This window comes from Octopus bimaculoides, chromosome 5, assembly GCF_046866305.1.
Source record: "Octopus bimaculoides isolate indiv1 chromosome 5, ASM4686630v1, whole genome shotgun sequence".
NCBI lineage: Eukaryota > Metazoa > Mollusca > Cephalopoda > Octopoda > Octopodidae > Octopus > Octopus bimaculoides.
In genome coordinates, this window is record NC_142932.1 from 125,408,621 (window position 1) to 125,425,257 (window position 16,637).

The following is a 16,637-nucleotide window of genomic DNA, read 5'->3' on the forward strand; positions in this document are numbered from 1 at the left end:
TCAGCTGCCCAGATAGCCACCCTTGCTAGCTATGCAGACGATATGAAAGTCTCGCAGAAAATACTCCTGCAGCAGGAGTTGGACTCAATTTACAGATGGGCTGAGAATAATAATATGCAGTTTCATGCTGAAAAATTCCAAGCCCTGTGCTACCAGTATCAAAAACTGAATATAAAACTTACAGAGTACAATGGTCCGCAGAGGATTACGATCCCAGAGACTAAATCAGCGAGGGACCTGGGTATCGACATGAGTGATACCTCTTTCCAAGTGCACATTACCAGGATGATGACAAAGTGCAGATGACTGGCTGGATAGATCCTAAGAACATTCAGAACCAGAGAGAAGGAAACCATGATGGTCCTTTAGAGGACATTTGTCCTCAGCCATCTGGACTACTGCTCCCAGCTATGGTCACCCAACAGTGTAAAATTGACTGCGGACCTTGAAGCAATCCAGTGGAGCTTTACAAAGATCGTGTCATTGCTACAAGGAAAGGCTGAAACAGCTAAGACTCTACTCCCTGGAGCAAAGGCAGGAGAGGTGTACAGTAACATGCATCTGAAAGATCTTGAAAGGAATTGTGCTAAATTTTAGCATTGAAAGCTATACCAGTGCTAGAACAGGTTGACACTGCATGGTGCCAAAGATCCCAACAATGCGATTACGCTTCAGGACCAGTTACTGCAACAGCCTGGGTTTCAGAGGCCCACAACTTTTTAATGTTCTTCGAAAGAGCCTGAGAGACCTACACAAAGTGGATGTAGGTGTTTTCAAATCAAAACTGGACCTCTTTCTGTCGAGAGTCCCAGATGAACCTACCTCGCAGCAAGAGGTGCAAATGAGGGTAGCAACATCAAACTCCGTTATTTATCAAATGCTACATATTAGAGGAGGCTCTCAGTAATAACAGTGTAGCAAAACGGTGGTGCCCCAGCATGGCTGCAGCTCTGAGCTGTAACTACAAAAAAAAATATATATATATATATATATATATATATATACATATATATATATATATATATATATATACACACACACACACACATACATCATCATCATCATCGTTTAACGTCCGCTTTCCATGCTAGCATGGGTTGGACGATTTGACTGAAGACTGGTGAAACCGGATGGCAACACCAGGCTCCAATCTAATTTGGCAGAGTTTCTACAGCTGGATGCCCTTCCTAACGCCAACCACTCAGAGTGTAGTGGGTGCTTATACATACATATATAAATATATATATATATATATATATATATATATATATATATATATATATATATATATATATACATACATACACACACACACACACACACATATATGTATACATACATATATATATATATACATATATATATATTAATATATATCTGATACATATATATGTATATATATATATATATAAACAAAATATGGGGTTTACTTCACAGTAGATCTAAATGACTAGGTATGCTGGGTAAGTGCCGTAATGGATTACCAGGGCTCCAAGCTCATAGCTAAGACAGGAGTTATGGAACCGTTGTAGATTTCCGATATAGCAGAATTCTTCCAATAATAATAACATGAATGACTTGAGATGTTTGTCTTACTTTAATGTTTGTTGTTCTCTTCAACAATTATATATATATTTATATATACAAACATACACTGAGTTCAAATATCACACCAAACAATGTTGGAGACAATAACTCAACTGTTTGCAAAGTGAAATCAGGTGTTTTAACGAATGTACTAACGAGATTTGGGTTCAAATATGCATTTAAATAACAATGGGTACACTCAGCTGGCTACGGCCGGGTTAGTAACAAAAGGGTTAAGAAGATCCAGCAAGCCAAGTGAGACCGTAACTGTGGCCTATGCCAGTGCAGCATAACTGGCCCATTTAGGAGTAGCCTTCAATCATTGGGCAATAAACTGCGCTTGCGAATACCTGTTGAGTCAAGTGAAGTCATTGTCGTGGTCAATGACAGTACTGCCTGATTGACACCCATGCCAGTAGCACGTAAAAAGCACCATTTAAGCATGGTCAATGCCAATGTCACCTGACTGGTCCTGTGCCAGTGGCAGGTAAAAAGCACTATTTAAGTGTGGTCGATGCCAGTACTGCCTGACTGGCACATAATAAGCGCCCACTACACTCTCAGAGTGGTTGGCATTAGGAAGGGCATCCAACTGTAGAAACCTTGCCAGATCAGGTTGGAGCCTGGTGCAGCTTTCTGGCTTGCCGTCCCTCAGTCAAACCGTCCAACCCGTGCCAGCATGGAAAGTGGACGTTAAATGATGACGATGATGATGATGATGATGTGTGTGTGTATGTGTGTGTGTTTGTGTGTGTGTGTGTGTGTGTGTGTGTGAGCACATATATATATATATATATATATATATATATATATATATATATATATATATATATATATATATATATATATATATATATATTATATATTTGAAAACAAAATATATAATAACCTAATGGGATAACTTTTCTACTCTTCTGATGAGATTTTGCCTAATACAATGATTTAATTATTGTAATTTAATCTTTTCGGCTAAATTGAAACATCTGTAAGAGAATATATTGGATTTTTGCAGATAATAAATGATATTAATGCTATATCTGTATTTCCTAAATTGTCTTTATATATATGTATATGTCTTTGTGTGTCTGTATTTGTCAACTAGTGTTGGTGTGTTTCCATCATTGTGACTTAGTGATTTGGCAACAATAGAACAAGAACCATGCTTAAAAAAGCTAAAGTACTGGGGTCAATTCATTTGACTAAAAATTCTTCAAGGTGTGGAGGCGCATGGCTTAGTGGTTAGGGTGTCAGCATCATGATCGTAAGATTGTGGTTTCGATTCCTGGACTGGGCGACGTGTTGTGTTCTTGAGCAAAACACTTCATTTCACGTTGCTCCAGTCCACTCAGCTGGCAAAAATGAGTAAAGCTGTGATAGACTGGCTGGGGAATACATATGCCATTGAAACCGGGAAACTGGGCCCATGAGCCTGGCTAGGCTTTAAAAGGGTGCATTTATTTAGGCGCAGGAGTGACTGTGTGGTAAGTAGCTTGCCTACCAACCACATGGTTCTGGGTTCAGTCCCACTGCATGGCATCTTGGGCAAATGTCTTCTACTATAGCCTCGGGCTGACCAAAGCCTTGTGAGTGGATTTGGTAGACGGAAACTGAAAGAAGCCCGTCGTATATATGTATATATATATATATATGTGTGTGTATATGTTTCTGTGTCTGTGTTTGTCCCCCCAACATTGCTTGACAACCGATGCTGGTGTGTTTACGTCCCCGTAACTTAGCAGTTCGGCAAAAAGACTGATAGAATAAGTACTAAGCTTCCAAAGAATAAGTCCTGGGGTCAGTTTGCTCGACTAAAGGCAGTGCTCCAGCATGGCCACAGTCAAATGACTGAAACAAGTAAAAGAGTAAAAGAGAGTTATGCCAAGCATGACTGCAATCATATCACTGAAACAAGAAATCAAAGAGGAAAGATACATAGAAGATTGCTGAATCCAGATGGACTAGAGGCTAAACAGCAACAACACATACATAACAAATTATTTTATGATCAATAATTAAAGTTACATGACAAAATAAGATAAAAACGAAATAAACAAACACAGAAAGAAATCAAATCATTCTCATCCTCATCATCATCACTTAACATATGTCTTCCATGCTGGCATAGGTTGGATGGTTTGACAGGAGTTGGCCAATTGGAGAGCTGCCCAGGCTCTAGTTGTCTGTTTTGGTTTCTACAGCTGGATGCCCTTCCCAATGCCAACCACTTTAGAGAGTGTACCGGGTGCTTTTTACATGGCACTTACAAATATAATTATCAAAATTGCAATTTGAAACTTCAGTTGTCTGTTTCTTGAAATTTCAGGATGCATTTAAATTGGATGAATGTTTAAAAAACACTTGGAAACCTGGTCATAAAACAAGATTGCTGTGAGTATGTTTTGTGAATTTATATTGTAGTTTGATTTCCTTCATGTAAATAATATTGAATATAAGCATTAAATTTTTTCCTGTTTTCAGTTAGCATGACTCTCTTATCCTTTGAGCTTCCTTATGTTATTCAGGACTCACTTTTGATAGAAATCAAATGATAAATCTAGATTATGACACTTATTTTGTGAAAGTTATTTCTATAGAAATTATAGCCAGCGCAAAGTTTGTCCCCTTATCTGCTGACCACTGAACAGAAAGAACATCATGTTGAAGTCTGTCGAGATATCCTTCAGCGTGCTGCTGGTGACCCATCCTTTATGTCAGTATTATCAATGGTGACAAGAATTGGGTCTTGAGATCAAGAGTGAATCGCAGAAGATCTTTGACTCGCTTACGGAAAACGGCTTCCAGGCTAGATTCCAAAAGTGGTAGGAGCACTGGAACCAGTTATTGCTGCACAAGGTGACTATTTTGAAGGAGGTGATGTTAAAACTTAGCTAAATAAGTTATTTTTTATTAAACATAACTAATCTGGGAACTTTTTGATACCACCTCACCATCATCATTTGACGTCCACTTTCCATGCTGGCATGGGTTGGATGGTTTGACTGTGGACTGGCAAGCCAGGGGGCTGTACCAGGCTCCAATCTATACTGGCAAGGTTTCTACAACTTGATGCCCTTCCTAACACTAACTATTCTGAAAGACTAGTGGATGCTTTTTGTGTGCCACTGGCACAGGGGCCAGTCAAGTGGTACTGGCATCGACCATGCTCGAATGGTGCTTTTTATGTGCCACCGGCACGGGAGCCAATCAGGTGGCATTGGCATCAACCATGCTTGAATGGTGCTTTTTATGTGTCACTAACATGGGAGCCAGTCAAGCAGCACTGGAAATGGCCACACACAAATGGTGCTTTTTACGTGCCACCAGCACTGGAGCCAGCCAGGTGGCACTATAGCTAAGAATAAACCATTATACTTGGTATTTATTGATCTAGAGAAAGCCTTCAATAGAGTAACTCACCTGTGTGATATGGTGGGCTCTGAGGAGGTTGGGGGTTGACAAGTTGCTTGTAAAAGCTGTATAGGCCATGTACAGAGACACTGTCAGTAAGATCAGAGTTAACCACAAGTACAAAGAATTTAGTTTACAGATAGGCATTCATCAAGTCTCAGTCCTCAGTCCCCTCCTTCTCATCATTGTCCTCCAGGCTATAACAGGGGAATTCAAGACCAGCAACCCCTGGGATTTATTATGCTGATGATCTTGCCCTCACAGCAGATTTTTTATCAAAGCTAGAAAAGAAATTCCCAGTTTTGAAAGTAAAACCTGGAATCTAAGAGCCTTATGGTTAACTTAGCAAAGTCTAAGGTCTTCATAAGCAAGAAAACAAACAGGACACTACTCCCTTCAGGTAGGTGACCTTGCTCGATTTGTAGGGAAGATGTAGGCAGGAATTCCATTTGGTGTACCTGATGTTAGCTATGGACACACAAGAGGTGCAGTGGAATAATAGGAAGGTTATCAGAGAAAAAGTAGTGTTCATATATGAAGATGCACTGGAGCCATAAAAAACTATTGATACATGGGAAATTGACTTTCTTAAATGCCCTGGAGGGTCATTAGGGGTAGTGGATGATTTCTGCTACCAAGGGGATAAAATTAGTAGTGAGGGAGGATGTACAGAGAGTGTAATAGGTAGAATAAGACTAGGATGGAGAAAATTCAGAAAGCTTTTATCTCTGCTGGCAACCAAAGATTTCTCTCTCCGAGTGAAAAGCAGATTGTATGAAGCATGTATATGGTAGTGAGATGTGAGCCCTGAATGCAGAAGACATGTGAAGGCTAGAGATGAATGAGGCTAATATGCTTCACTGGATATGTAATGCAAGTGTACATGTGCAACAGAGTGCTAGTGTAATGAAAGAAAAGTTAGGCATAAGAAGAATTAGATGCAGTGTGGAAGAGGGAAGACTGCACTGGTTTGGTCATGTGATGCAGATGGATGTTGACAGCTCTATAAAGAAATGCTAGTCTCTCAAAGTGGATGGGACATGGGGAAGAGAGAAACATAGGAAGACATGGGATGAAGCACTGAAGGACCACCTCAAGACACTAAACCTTTCAGATAAGATGACAAAGGACCAAAATACCAGATGCCTTGCTGTACTCAAGAAGATCTGTACCCCACAGGAGAAGTATTAAGGCCACAACCCCTGGTGAAGAGAATTGGCCTGCAAGAATCTTGTGCCAGTGTCACATACAAAGCACTCATGCCAGTGCCCACAAAGTGCTTGTACCAGTGTCATGTAAAAAGCACCCTGGACACAATGTAAAGTGGTTGATGTTAGGAAGAGCATCCAGCCATAGGAACCATACCAAAGCAGAATGTGACTTGGTGCAGCTGTCTGCCTTGCCAGCTCTGGTCAAACTGTCCAACCCATGCTAGAATGGAAAATGGATATTGGATGATGATGATGATGATGATGATGATGATGATGGTAGTGGTGCTTATAGCTAGAATATCTTGGATCAATGGTCTGCTTCATCTGGGCTGTCCTAGGGTTAAACAACAACAAACTTCAAATACAGCAAAGTTATCTTGAGTAGTTTTGTAATAACAATATTTATTTCACAAGAAGACAAATATTGCTATGCCACTGTAACATATGAAACTGCAAAAGATGGAAATGAGCAAAATATAAGTACCAGTTGATCACTGGGGTCATTAAAATCAACTTACCTACTCTCCCAAAATTGCTGGCTTGTGCAAAAATTTGAAACCAAATATTTCTGTCATTGCTGAGAGATAAGTATTAATAAATTGGTACTATGTACATAGCCAAGAGTGAAACTACTAATGAGGGTCAGTGATGAAATTACTTGAAATAAAGTAGAAATCTAGATTTGAATATTTAAAAAAATCCATGTCTAAGAGAAAATAGATATTAAATAATGATGGTTGTAGTCTTGTTGTTATTGATGGTGGTGGTAGTGATGGTAGCAAAGAAGAAAAATAAGAAATAAATTGTAGAAAAAGCTATAATCTTATGTTTCTCTATGTCTGAAGATGTAAAAAAAAGTTGCATTTCCTTATTTATTTTGCAGAGAATTAGCAAGAGAGTACTTTGGAGATATCAAGGTTAGTTCATACTGTTTATTTATTTTTTATATGTGTAAGAATACTCAAGCCCAGCTGAGAATGTGCAGTTAGGAAATTTGTTTCTCAACCATGTAATTTCAGCTTCAGTGCCACTGTGTGGTATCTTGAGCAAGTTTTTTTCCAAGATGGCCACGACTGAATCAGTTCCTTATCAGACAATTTAATAAATGGAAATTGAAAGAACCTCTCATGTGCATATACAGAGTAGGCCAAAAGTCACACACCAAAACATTTGACATTTTATTTATATTACATTATTAGTATTAATATTCATTTTGTTCATCATGTACATGTATGTAAGTATTAATCATCATTTTGTTTATTTTATTTAAATTTAGAAAAATTGAAGCATGTCTGACAATTCCAGAGCATATTGAATTTATTTTGTGCATGACTTTTGGCCCACCCTATATGTATAATGGTGTGTGTGTGTGAGTGTGTGAATACTAACAAACTATGCTGAGCTATAGCTATATATAGTGATATTATTGTTTATAACTGGCCTGCTACTGACATGCTTTGGGATATTTCCTGTCAGGGCCACCTGACTGGCTCCCGTGCCAGTGGCATGTGAAAAGCACTATCTTAATGTAGCCGATGCCAGTATCCCCTGACTGGCTCCTGTGCCGGTAGCATGTAAAAAGCATTATCTGAACATGATCGATACCAGGCTTGCCTGACTGGCTTCTGTGCTGGTGGCATGTAAAAAAGTACCCTTTATACTCTTGGAGTGGTTGGAGTTAGGAAGGGCATCCAGCTGTAGAAACATTGCTAGATTAGATTGGTGCAATCGTTGGCTTTCTAGATCTCAGTTAAACTGTCCAACCCATGCTAGCATGGAAAACAGACATTAAAAGACGATGATGATGATGATGATGATGATGAAAAATCATCTGCTAGTTGTGCACTTTTAAATTCATCTGGAATGATAAATCACTCACTTTTAAGACCATCTGGCTGTAAAAATTCTGCCAGTGTTACCTTCCATCTAAGTCATAATAGCATGAAAAAAATAGATGAATAAAAGAATGAATGATACTTTGGTAATGTTATCTGAAAAAACAAGCATCCTAACCATAGAAGTATTTATGGCTCATCTGTTCTTTCTCAGAAAGCCAACAACTATCAGGTCATCCCATAAGTTCTGTCCAATTTTACTTTTTTTAAAATTGAATGAGATTTAATAGCATTTTGGAATGTCTAATGGAATTTTAAATTATTTTTTATGCATTTGTGTACATTTAAACTAATTAAATATAATTTTACAGAATAATAGAATTAAAATTTCTTTGATTAAAACCCTTTCTAACATGGAAGTATCCAAAGAGCATTTGAGGTACATAATGCTTTATAAGTACAATAAAGGAAACTCTGCAGCCAAAGCGACTCAAAACATACACTCAGTTTATGGGAAAGAATGCTTGAATGAAAGAACTTGCAGAAGATGGTTTGCAAAATTCAGAAGTGGAGATTTCAGCCTTGATGATGAAGATTGAACAGGACATCCAGTTGAGTTTGATGATAAGCTCCTTGAAGAAAATCCTGCATTATCAGTTGAAGAATTGGCAATAAAGCTTAGTTCAAACCATACAACTGTACATCATCTTCAACAACTTGGAAAGGTTCCTAAACTTGGAAAATAGGTGCCTCATGAATTGTTCGAAAGCAACCGCAAATTCCAAGTTGACATCTACTCTTTTCTCCATTCTCTCGAACTCATTTCACCCTTTTCGGATAGACTTGTGATGCAAAATGGATCTTCTATCGAAATGTTAAACATCGTAAACAGTGACTTGGTAAAAAGGAAAAAGCTTAACAACAACCGAGAAAGGAATTTCATGGGAAAAAGGTTCTTCTCTCTATCTGGTAGGATTGCAAAGGAGTAATTCACTTTGAATTGTTACCACCTAATGCAGCAATCAATGCTCAAGTCTACTGTCAGCAATTAGAGCGTTTGAACCAAGCTTTGAAGAAAAAAAGACCTGCTTTAGTGAATCAAAAAGGAGAGATGTTTCATCAGGACAATGCATGACCCCACACTGCAAAGATCACATCACAGAAGATCAAAGAGCTTGACTGGGAAAAAATTCCTCATCCACCTTATTCTCCCGACTTTGCTCCTTCAGACTACCATTTGTTTCATAGTTTACAGAATCATTTGGGGGACATAACTTTTGCAAGCCAGAGGAAGGTCGAAACTGACATTTCAGAGTTCTTCGCTTTGAAACCAAAAGAGTTTTACATTGATGGGATTAAAAAGCTTGTAAATAGATGGAAGGAAGTCATAGATAATCAGAGAAAGTACATTGATGATTAAATTTCAATTAAATATAACATTTGATCACTTGTTTTCTTTATTCAAAATTCGGACAGACTTATGGGATGACCTGATAAATACTAGCCCTTCAAATCCTACAGGACTCGGTTTTACCTTTTATCCCACCAAGGTTGATAAGATAAGTACAAGTCACATCCTGGAATCAAATATGTAGACTATGTCACACCTACAAAATTTGCCAATGTAACATACCTGTTAAAAATTATTATTTTGGCTTTAGTAAACCATAGAATTGTTTGAAACAATATGTTCTGGAATTTTATATTCCTTCTGAATCATACATGTTAGACTTGATGCTACTATGGACATCAAGAAGTAAAAGAACTGAATTGTTTCTGCAAGTCAGATAAGGTTTACTTTCATTGAACAGTCTAAAGCAATACAAGGATAGAGCTCTTAATGTCTAATCATTAATTTTATTATAAAGTTACAACAAATACCTTTATTGTAAACTTTTCTAGCAATATAGAGATCTTCAACACAAGCTAGAGGATGCTCCAAAGAGTATTGAAAGAGCTGAAGCCGAGTAAGTAATTCTATAATATCTTGTTTAACCCTCTCAGACTTGTGCCCCTATGTCTAACTTTACCCTCCACCTGGGTTCCAAAGCAAAATATAGATAGTTACATAAACAGCTCAAGTGTAATGATTAAAGGCAAACTAATGGACAGAATTATGAAAAATTCAAGAGAGTAATAATAATCGCCTTATCTTTCAACAACTGTATTTGTTCAACTGAGTCACTTTTTTCCTCATTACTTTCACCAGTTTGATTGTCCAAATCACACTCACTGACTGCATAAGCGTCAACTCTTTGTCCAAAGAATAAATATCTTGAATTAATGTTCACTAATTATATAAGAATTTCTAATGTAATTAATGAGAATTTGAAGCATTTAAAGAACTCTGTAATTTTTAATGTAAATATTTTTTGTTCATTCACTAATAATACCACACAAGTAAATGTTATACAAAATATTTTACTATGCAATTCTTGCATACCCTTATTTGCTTTATCATGAAGGAATGTTTTCTGTGTCAGGTAATTTATCTGCTGCTGACATCCTCTGTGCAATTTCCCAATATCCAATGACTGTTGATGTGTGCTGAGACCAAAACATTTACAGAGATTCACTTGCATTGTGCAAGCTTTGATGCCTTTTGTCAAGCAAACCTTTTCTCAGCTCATCTCTTGGACAATGCTGCTGTCCTGGCATCTGGAATGTTGTCAAATGCTCACAGCCACCCACCTGCTGCTGAATAATGCAACTGGTGGAATTTTTACATTTGTAATTTATAAAGAACTAATGAACTAGTAGCAGGGTAGATTGATGACATTCTTCAAGGAATGGCAACAAACTAAGTGCTCTGTTCTTGAGAACTTTTAGTCCAGTGATATTTGAAAAGTACCAGTAATCCTTGACATAGCATTTTTACCAAGGAGCATTACTAGTTCTTGAAGATGTCTGCAGGTTTGAAAGTGCCATCAACATGGCTTGTTTAAGATGCATTGAAACTTTTTCATATGTATATGAACCATAATGATTCTTTTTTATGATAGTGATGATGGGTCGATGAAAATGTGTTTTTTCTTTTGCAGGAGATTAGCATTAGATCATTTTGAAGGTCTACCGGTTAGTTGATACTCTTTATTTATTTATCTAATTATTTATTCATTTATTTGTCTATTTATTTATTTCTATGACATTATATTGACCAATTAGTTTGAGCATCAGAGAGAATGCCTTGCAGTATTTGTTTTAGTTCCAAACATTTAAAAGTGACTTTAATTTTCATACTTTTTTTATTTGATAATAGTAGTTCCAGCTGAGAGCAATAGATTACAAAGATTGTCAAAGCATTACATTAGAAGCTTAGCATCAGTTCCTATTACTTGTCTCTTGTAGAACTCCTAAGTTGTATCAGCCCATATCTTTATCATAGACAACATTGGTGGTATGGCCAGGTGGACACTTCTATGCAGATGCACCAGCTGGCCTTTCATGAAAACCATTTCCAGTAGGCTCAGGTGTAGTTGTGTGGTAAGAAGCTTGCTTCACAACCACATGGTTCTGGGTTCAGTCCCACTGTATGGCTCTTTGAACAAGTGTCTTTTACTGTAGCTTCAGGTCAACCAATGCCTTATGAATGGATTCGGTTTGATGGAAACAGAAAGAAGTTCATCGTGCGCATGTGTGTGTGTGTGTGCATGCATGTGTGTGTGTGTGCATGTGCATGAGTGCATGCATGCGAATTTGTATTTGTGTTTGTCCCCCACTATTTCTTGACGATGAGTATTGGTGTGTTTATGTCCCTGTAACTTAGTGGTTTGGCTAAACAGACTGACAGAATAAGTACCAGTTTCAAAAAAAATGTAACTACTGGTACCCATCCATTTGATTTAAAATGCTTCAAGTCAGTGTCCCAGTATGATTATAGTCCAATGGCTAAACAAGTAAAAAATAAAAAGATGAACTTGTAGCTTCCAGAGGAGGTTTCCAGGTGCAGATCCATAATGTCACAAGACATACGGATTTATTATTTTTGTGTATTGCAATCTGTGTATAATAGTGTCATTTATCATTTGTTTCTAACGAGCCAATCATTTACAAGCTGATTCTCTGCAATTTTGATAGCGAAAGGACAAGAAAGCATTTGGGACTAAATATGTCACTCAAAATGGTTGAGCTCCTTTTGAGTGTTGATGATGATGATGTAGAGACACTGTATTTCGTTGTGCAACCAAAATATACCACAAAGGTGTATATGCATAATATACTACAATGAGTGTATATGCATATTATCTGAAATATGCATATACACCTATTACCTATTTCCCTATCTGTGCATTGTTGTTTATACTAGATGTCTTCAGATACGAATTGTCATAACAAATGAATACTGACTGTGATTTCTATAGAAAAGCTGTAGGGATAACCTTAATATGCGATTTGATCACAATCATCATCATCATTTAATATCTGTTGACCATGCTGGCATGGGCTGGATGGATTGACTAGGGCTGGCAAGCTGAGGGGCTACACCAGACTCCAATCTGATGTGGCATGGTTTCTATGGCTGGATGCCCTTCCTAACACCAACCATTCTGAGAATGTTATGGATGTTTCTATGTGCCACTGGCACGGCTGCATATCTGCCACAACTACAAGTATCTGCCATGACTACAATTTCACTTGGCTTGATGGGTCTTCTAACCAAGCATGGCATATTACCAAGGGTCTTGGTCATTTGTCATTGCCTCTGTGAGGCAAAAGGTGCTTTTTATGTGCCACCATTACAGGTATTAGTTATGTGACACCATTATAGGCCATATTAACTCATAAAGCATTTAATAGACTTTGTAGTATATTATGGTTGTATCATGAAATATGATGTCCCTATAAATAATTAATATTTACATACCAGCTGCCGGGAATATGTTTAATATGTAAAATTGGTAATTGAATAATGTTACACTGCTGTATTTAGTGGTTATTTAAGCAAAGTGTTCATGAATGGTTAATGGGGTGGATGTGATGCTGAGGAAGGAGCAAAAATTCCTGAAATATGCATATACACCCATTACCTATTTTCCCATCTTTCATTGCATTATTGTTTACATTAGACCTCTTCAGATATTAAAATATCATAACAAGTCAGTGCTGGCTATAATTTCTACAGAAAATCTGGAGAGATAACCTTAACATGTCAAAGAGTATTAGTTTCTCACAATGTTTAATACATTTTTCAATGACATACAAAGGCACAGGTGTGGCTGTGTGGTAAGAAGTTTGCTTTCCAGCCACATAGTTCTGGGTTCAGTCCCACTGCATGGCACCTTGGGTAAATGTCTTCTACTACAGCCTCAGGCTGACCAAAGCCTTTTGAGTGGATTTGGTTGATGGAAACTGAAAGAAGCCCATCATGTGTGTGTAAGTGTGTGTCTGCATGTCGGTGTTTGGTCCCCAACACTACTACCACCTGACACCCAATACTGGTTTGTTTACATCTCCATATCTTAGCAGCTCAGCAAAAGAAATTGATAAAATAATAGGCTTTAAAAAACATAAGTACTGGGGTTGATTCATTTGACTAACATTTTGTGCCCTTGCTTGGCCACAGTCTATTGACTGAAACAAGTGAAAGATAAAAGATAAGATACTGTGTATGTGTGAATGTTTGTGTGAATATATGTATGCATGTGTGTGTGTTTGATGAGCTTTCAGGCATCTACTTAATTCTACTCCCAAGGACTTGGTCAAACCATTACTGTGGTAGAAAACACTTGTCCAAGGTGCTGTGCATTTGAATTGAATCAGGAATCATGTGGTTGCAAATTGAACATCATACCCACCCAACCATGCCTACATCCATTTAAAATACAGCCACCCACTTTCATACCACAGAGAGAGCAGAAGCGTTGATCATCATCATCATCATCATCGTTTAACGTCCGCTTTCCATGCTAGCATGGGTTGGACGACTTGACTGAGGACTGGTGAAACCGGATGGCAACACCAGGCTCCAATCTAAATTTGGCAGAGTTTTTACAGCTGGATGCCCTTCCTAACGCCAACCACTCAGAGAGTGTAGTAGGTGCTTTTACGTGTCACCTGCACGAAGGCCAGTCAGGCGATACTGGCAATGGCCACGCTCGAAATGGTGTCTTTTATGTGCCACCCGCACAAGCCAGTCCAGGGGCACTGGCAATGATCTCGCTCGAAAATCCTACGGAGTCCAGTCAGGGAGTACTGGCAACGGCCACGCTCAAAATGGTGCATCTTATGTGCCACCCGCACAAGAGCCAGTCCAGGGGCACTGGCAACGATCTTACTTGGCTTGCCGGGTCTTCTCACGCACAGCACATTTCCAAAGGTCTCGGTCAGTAGTCATCGCCTCGGTGAGGCCCAATGTACGAAGGTCTTGCCTCACCACCTCAGCCCAGGTCTTCTTGGGCCTACCTCTTCCACGGGTTCCCTCAACTGTTAGGGTGTGGCACTTTTTCACGCAGCTATCCTCATCCATTCTCACCACATGTCCATACCAGCGCAATCGTCTCTCTTGCACACCACAACTGATGCTTCTAATGTTCAGCTTTTCTCTCAAGATACTTACACTCTGACGGGTATTCACATTGACATTACACATCCAACGGAGCATACTGGCTTCATTCCTTGCGAGCTTACGTATGTCCTCAGCAGTTACAGCCCATGTTTCACTGCCATGTAGCATGGCTGTTCGTACACATGCGTCATACAGTCTGCCTTTTACTCTGAGTGAGAGTCCCTTTGTCGCCAGCAGGGGTAAGAGCTCTCTAAACTTTGCCCAGGCTATTCTTATTCTAGCAGCTACACTTTCAGCGCACCCACCCCCACTACTAACTTGGTCGCCCAGATAGCTGAAGCTATCGACTACCTCTAGTTTTTCACCCTGGAATGAGATAAAAGTTGTTTCCTGTTTGTTTACAGTCTTTATTGCACCTGAACATCTGCCACAAACAAAAACTAACTTGCTAGTTAACCTGCCTTTGATGTTGCTGCACCTCTTATGCGTCCATAGCTTGCACCGGGTACATCTTATAGAGTTACTACCTACTCCTTTTCTACATACTGAGCAGGGCCATCTACCTGAAGGGGTTTGTGTTTTATCTACCTTCCTACTTATTAGGATTTTGGTTTTAGCTAGGTTGACTCTAAGGCCCTTCAATTCTAGACCTTGCTTCCACACCTGAAACTTCTCCTCTAGTTCTGATAGTGACTCCGCAATTAGGGCAAGGTCATCAGCATAGAGGAGCTCCCAGGGGCAACCTGTCTTGAACTCCTCTGTGATTGCCTGGAGGACTATGATAAATAAGAGGGGGCTGAGGACGGAACCTTGGTGGACCCCTACCTCTACCCGGAATTCATTGCTGTACTCATTTCCAACCCTCACCTTATATGTTTATTTTGCAATCATGTGATTCCATGTAATTCATGTGATTCCATGTGATTCATGTGATTCCATCTCAATACGCAACCTCTAAGGTAATTAGTTCTACCTTAACCTGGGGTCAAACAAAATTTTGGTATGAAATTTGGTAGCTGCAAGCTCTTTGAAAGCCCTTTTGCATGGACTTTACTCGTCCTGATCTTGGTCAAACAATAACTGTGGTAGAAAACACTTGTCCAAGGTGCTGTGCTATGGGATTGAATCAGGAATCATGTGATTTCAAATTGAACATCTTACCCATCCCACCCGTTTAAAATAAAGCCATCCACTTTTACACCCACAAAGCAGGCGCAAGCATTGATATGCATTTAAGAAGTTAACTTAGCAATCATGTGATTCCAGGTTCTTTCTCAATACTCAACCCCTATGATAATTATTTCTACATTAACCTGGGGTCAAATCAAATTTTGTGTTTGAAATTTGGTAGCAGAAAATTTTAGTGCATTTTTAGTACATATGGCAAAACTGTGGTTGTGAGGTTCAGAAGCTTGCTTCCCACCCATGTGGTTTTAAGTTCAGTCTCTCTATGCTGCACCTTGGGCAAGTGTCTTCTACTATAGCCCCTAGCCAATCAAAGTCTTGTGAGTTGGTCAGTTAGATGGAAACTGAAAGAAGCTCATTGCATGTGTGTGTGCGTGTAGCCTTGTTTTCACATCATCTGATGGTTTGAAATGAACATCACTGCCTTATAAACAACATTGTTCATTTCCAGAGAATGAGAGATGTGTAACGAGACATGAATTGATTTACACGACTTACTACTATGTATTTAACTGTGGTAGTTTAAATGAGAACAATGTATAAGAAGCATAGCAGAAAGAGTGATGCTGACTCAAGATGTCAAATCCAAACTCTCCGAGTTGGAGATGAATACAGAAGCAGTGGTACATTATAGTAAATGGTGTTGTTTCATCACCATCAGAGCTGCAATTTAACTCTTTCAAAATAGATGCACAATGCTGTTGGGCAGAAATTGCTACATCACCAACTTTGGCTGCCACCTGCCAAAGCACAACTGAATACAGCCACACTGACAAAATAGTTCACTACAGATCCAAAAGCATTGAAGTAGTTGACGGAATATTTTCATTCTGAACTACAGCAGAGGAAGTTTTGTGGTTGGCAGAACTGCCTACTTTCCTTTCAGTATAAGAGCCAATCAAAGAG

General features: G+C 38.8%; 1 protein-coding gene across 2 annotated transcripts in view; it reads left to right on the forward strand.

Annotated features, from left to right (window-relative positions):
* The window catches only part of LOC106877687 (uncharacterized), a 288,271-nt gene that overhangs the window by 52,816 nt on the left and 218,818 nt on the right, over nucleotides 1-16,637 (forward strand). For both annotated transcript variants that reach the window (XM_089353047.1, XM_089353048.1), the window contains exons 14-17: nucleotides 3,911-3,975; nucleotides 7,090-7,123; nucleotides 9,944-10,008; nucleotides 11,083-11,116. In XM_089353047.1, coding sequence (XP_089209173.1) covers nucleotides 3,911-3,975; nucleotides 7,090-7,123; nucleotides 9,944-10,008; nucleotides 11,083-11,116 — 198 coding nt within the window. The remainder of the gene's footprint in view (nucleotides 1-3,910; nucleotides 3,976-7,089; nucleotides 7,124-9,943; nucleotides 10,009-11,082; nucleotides 11,117-16,637) is intronic.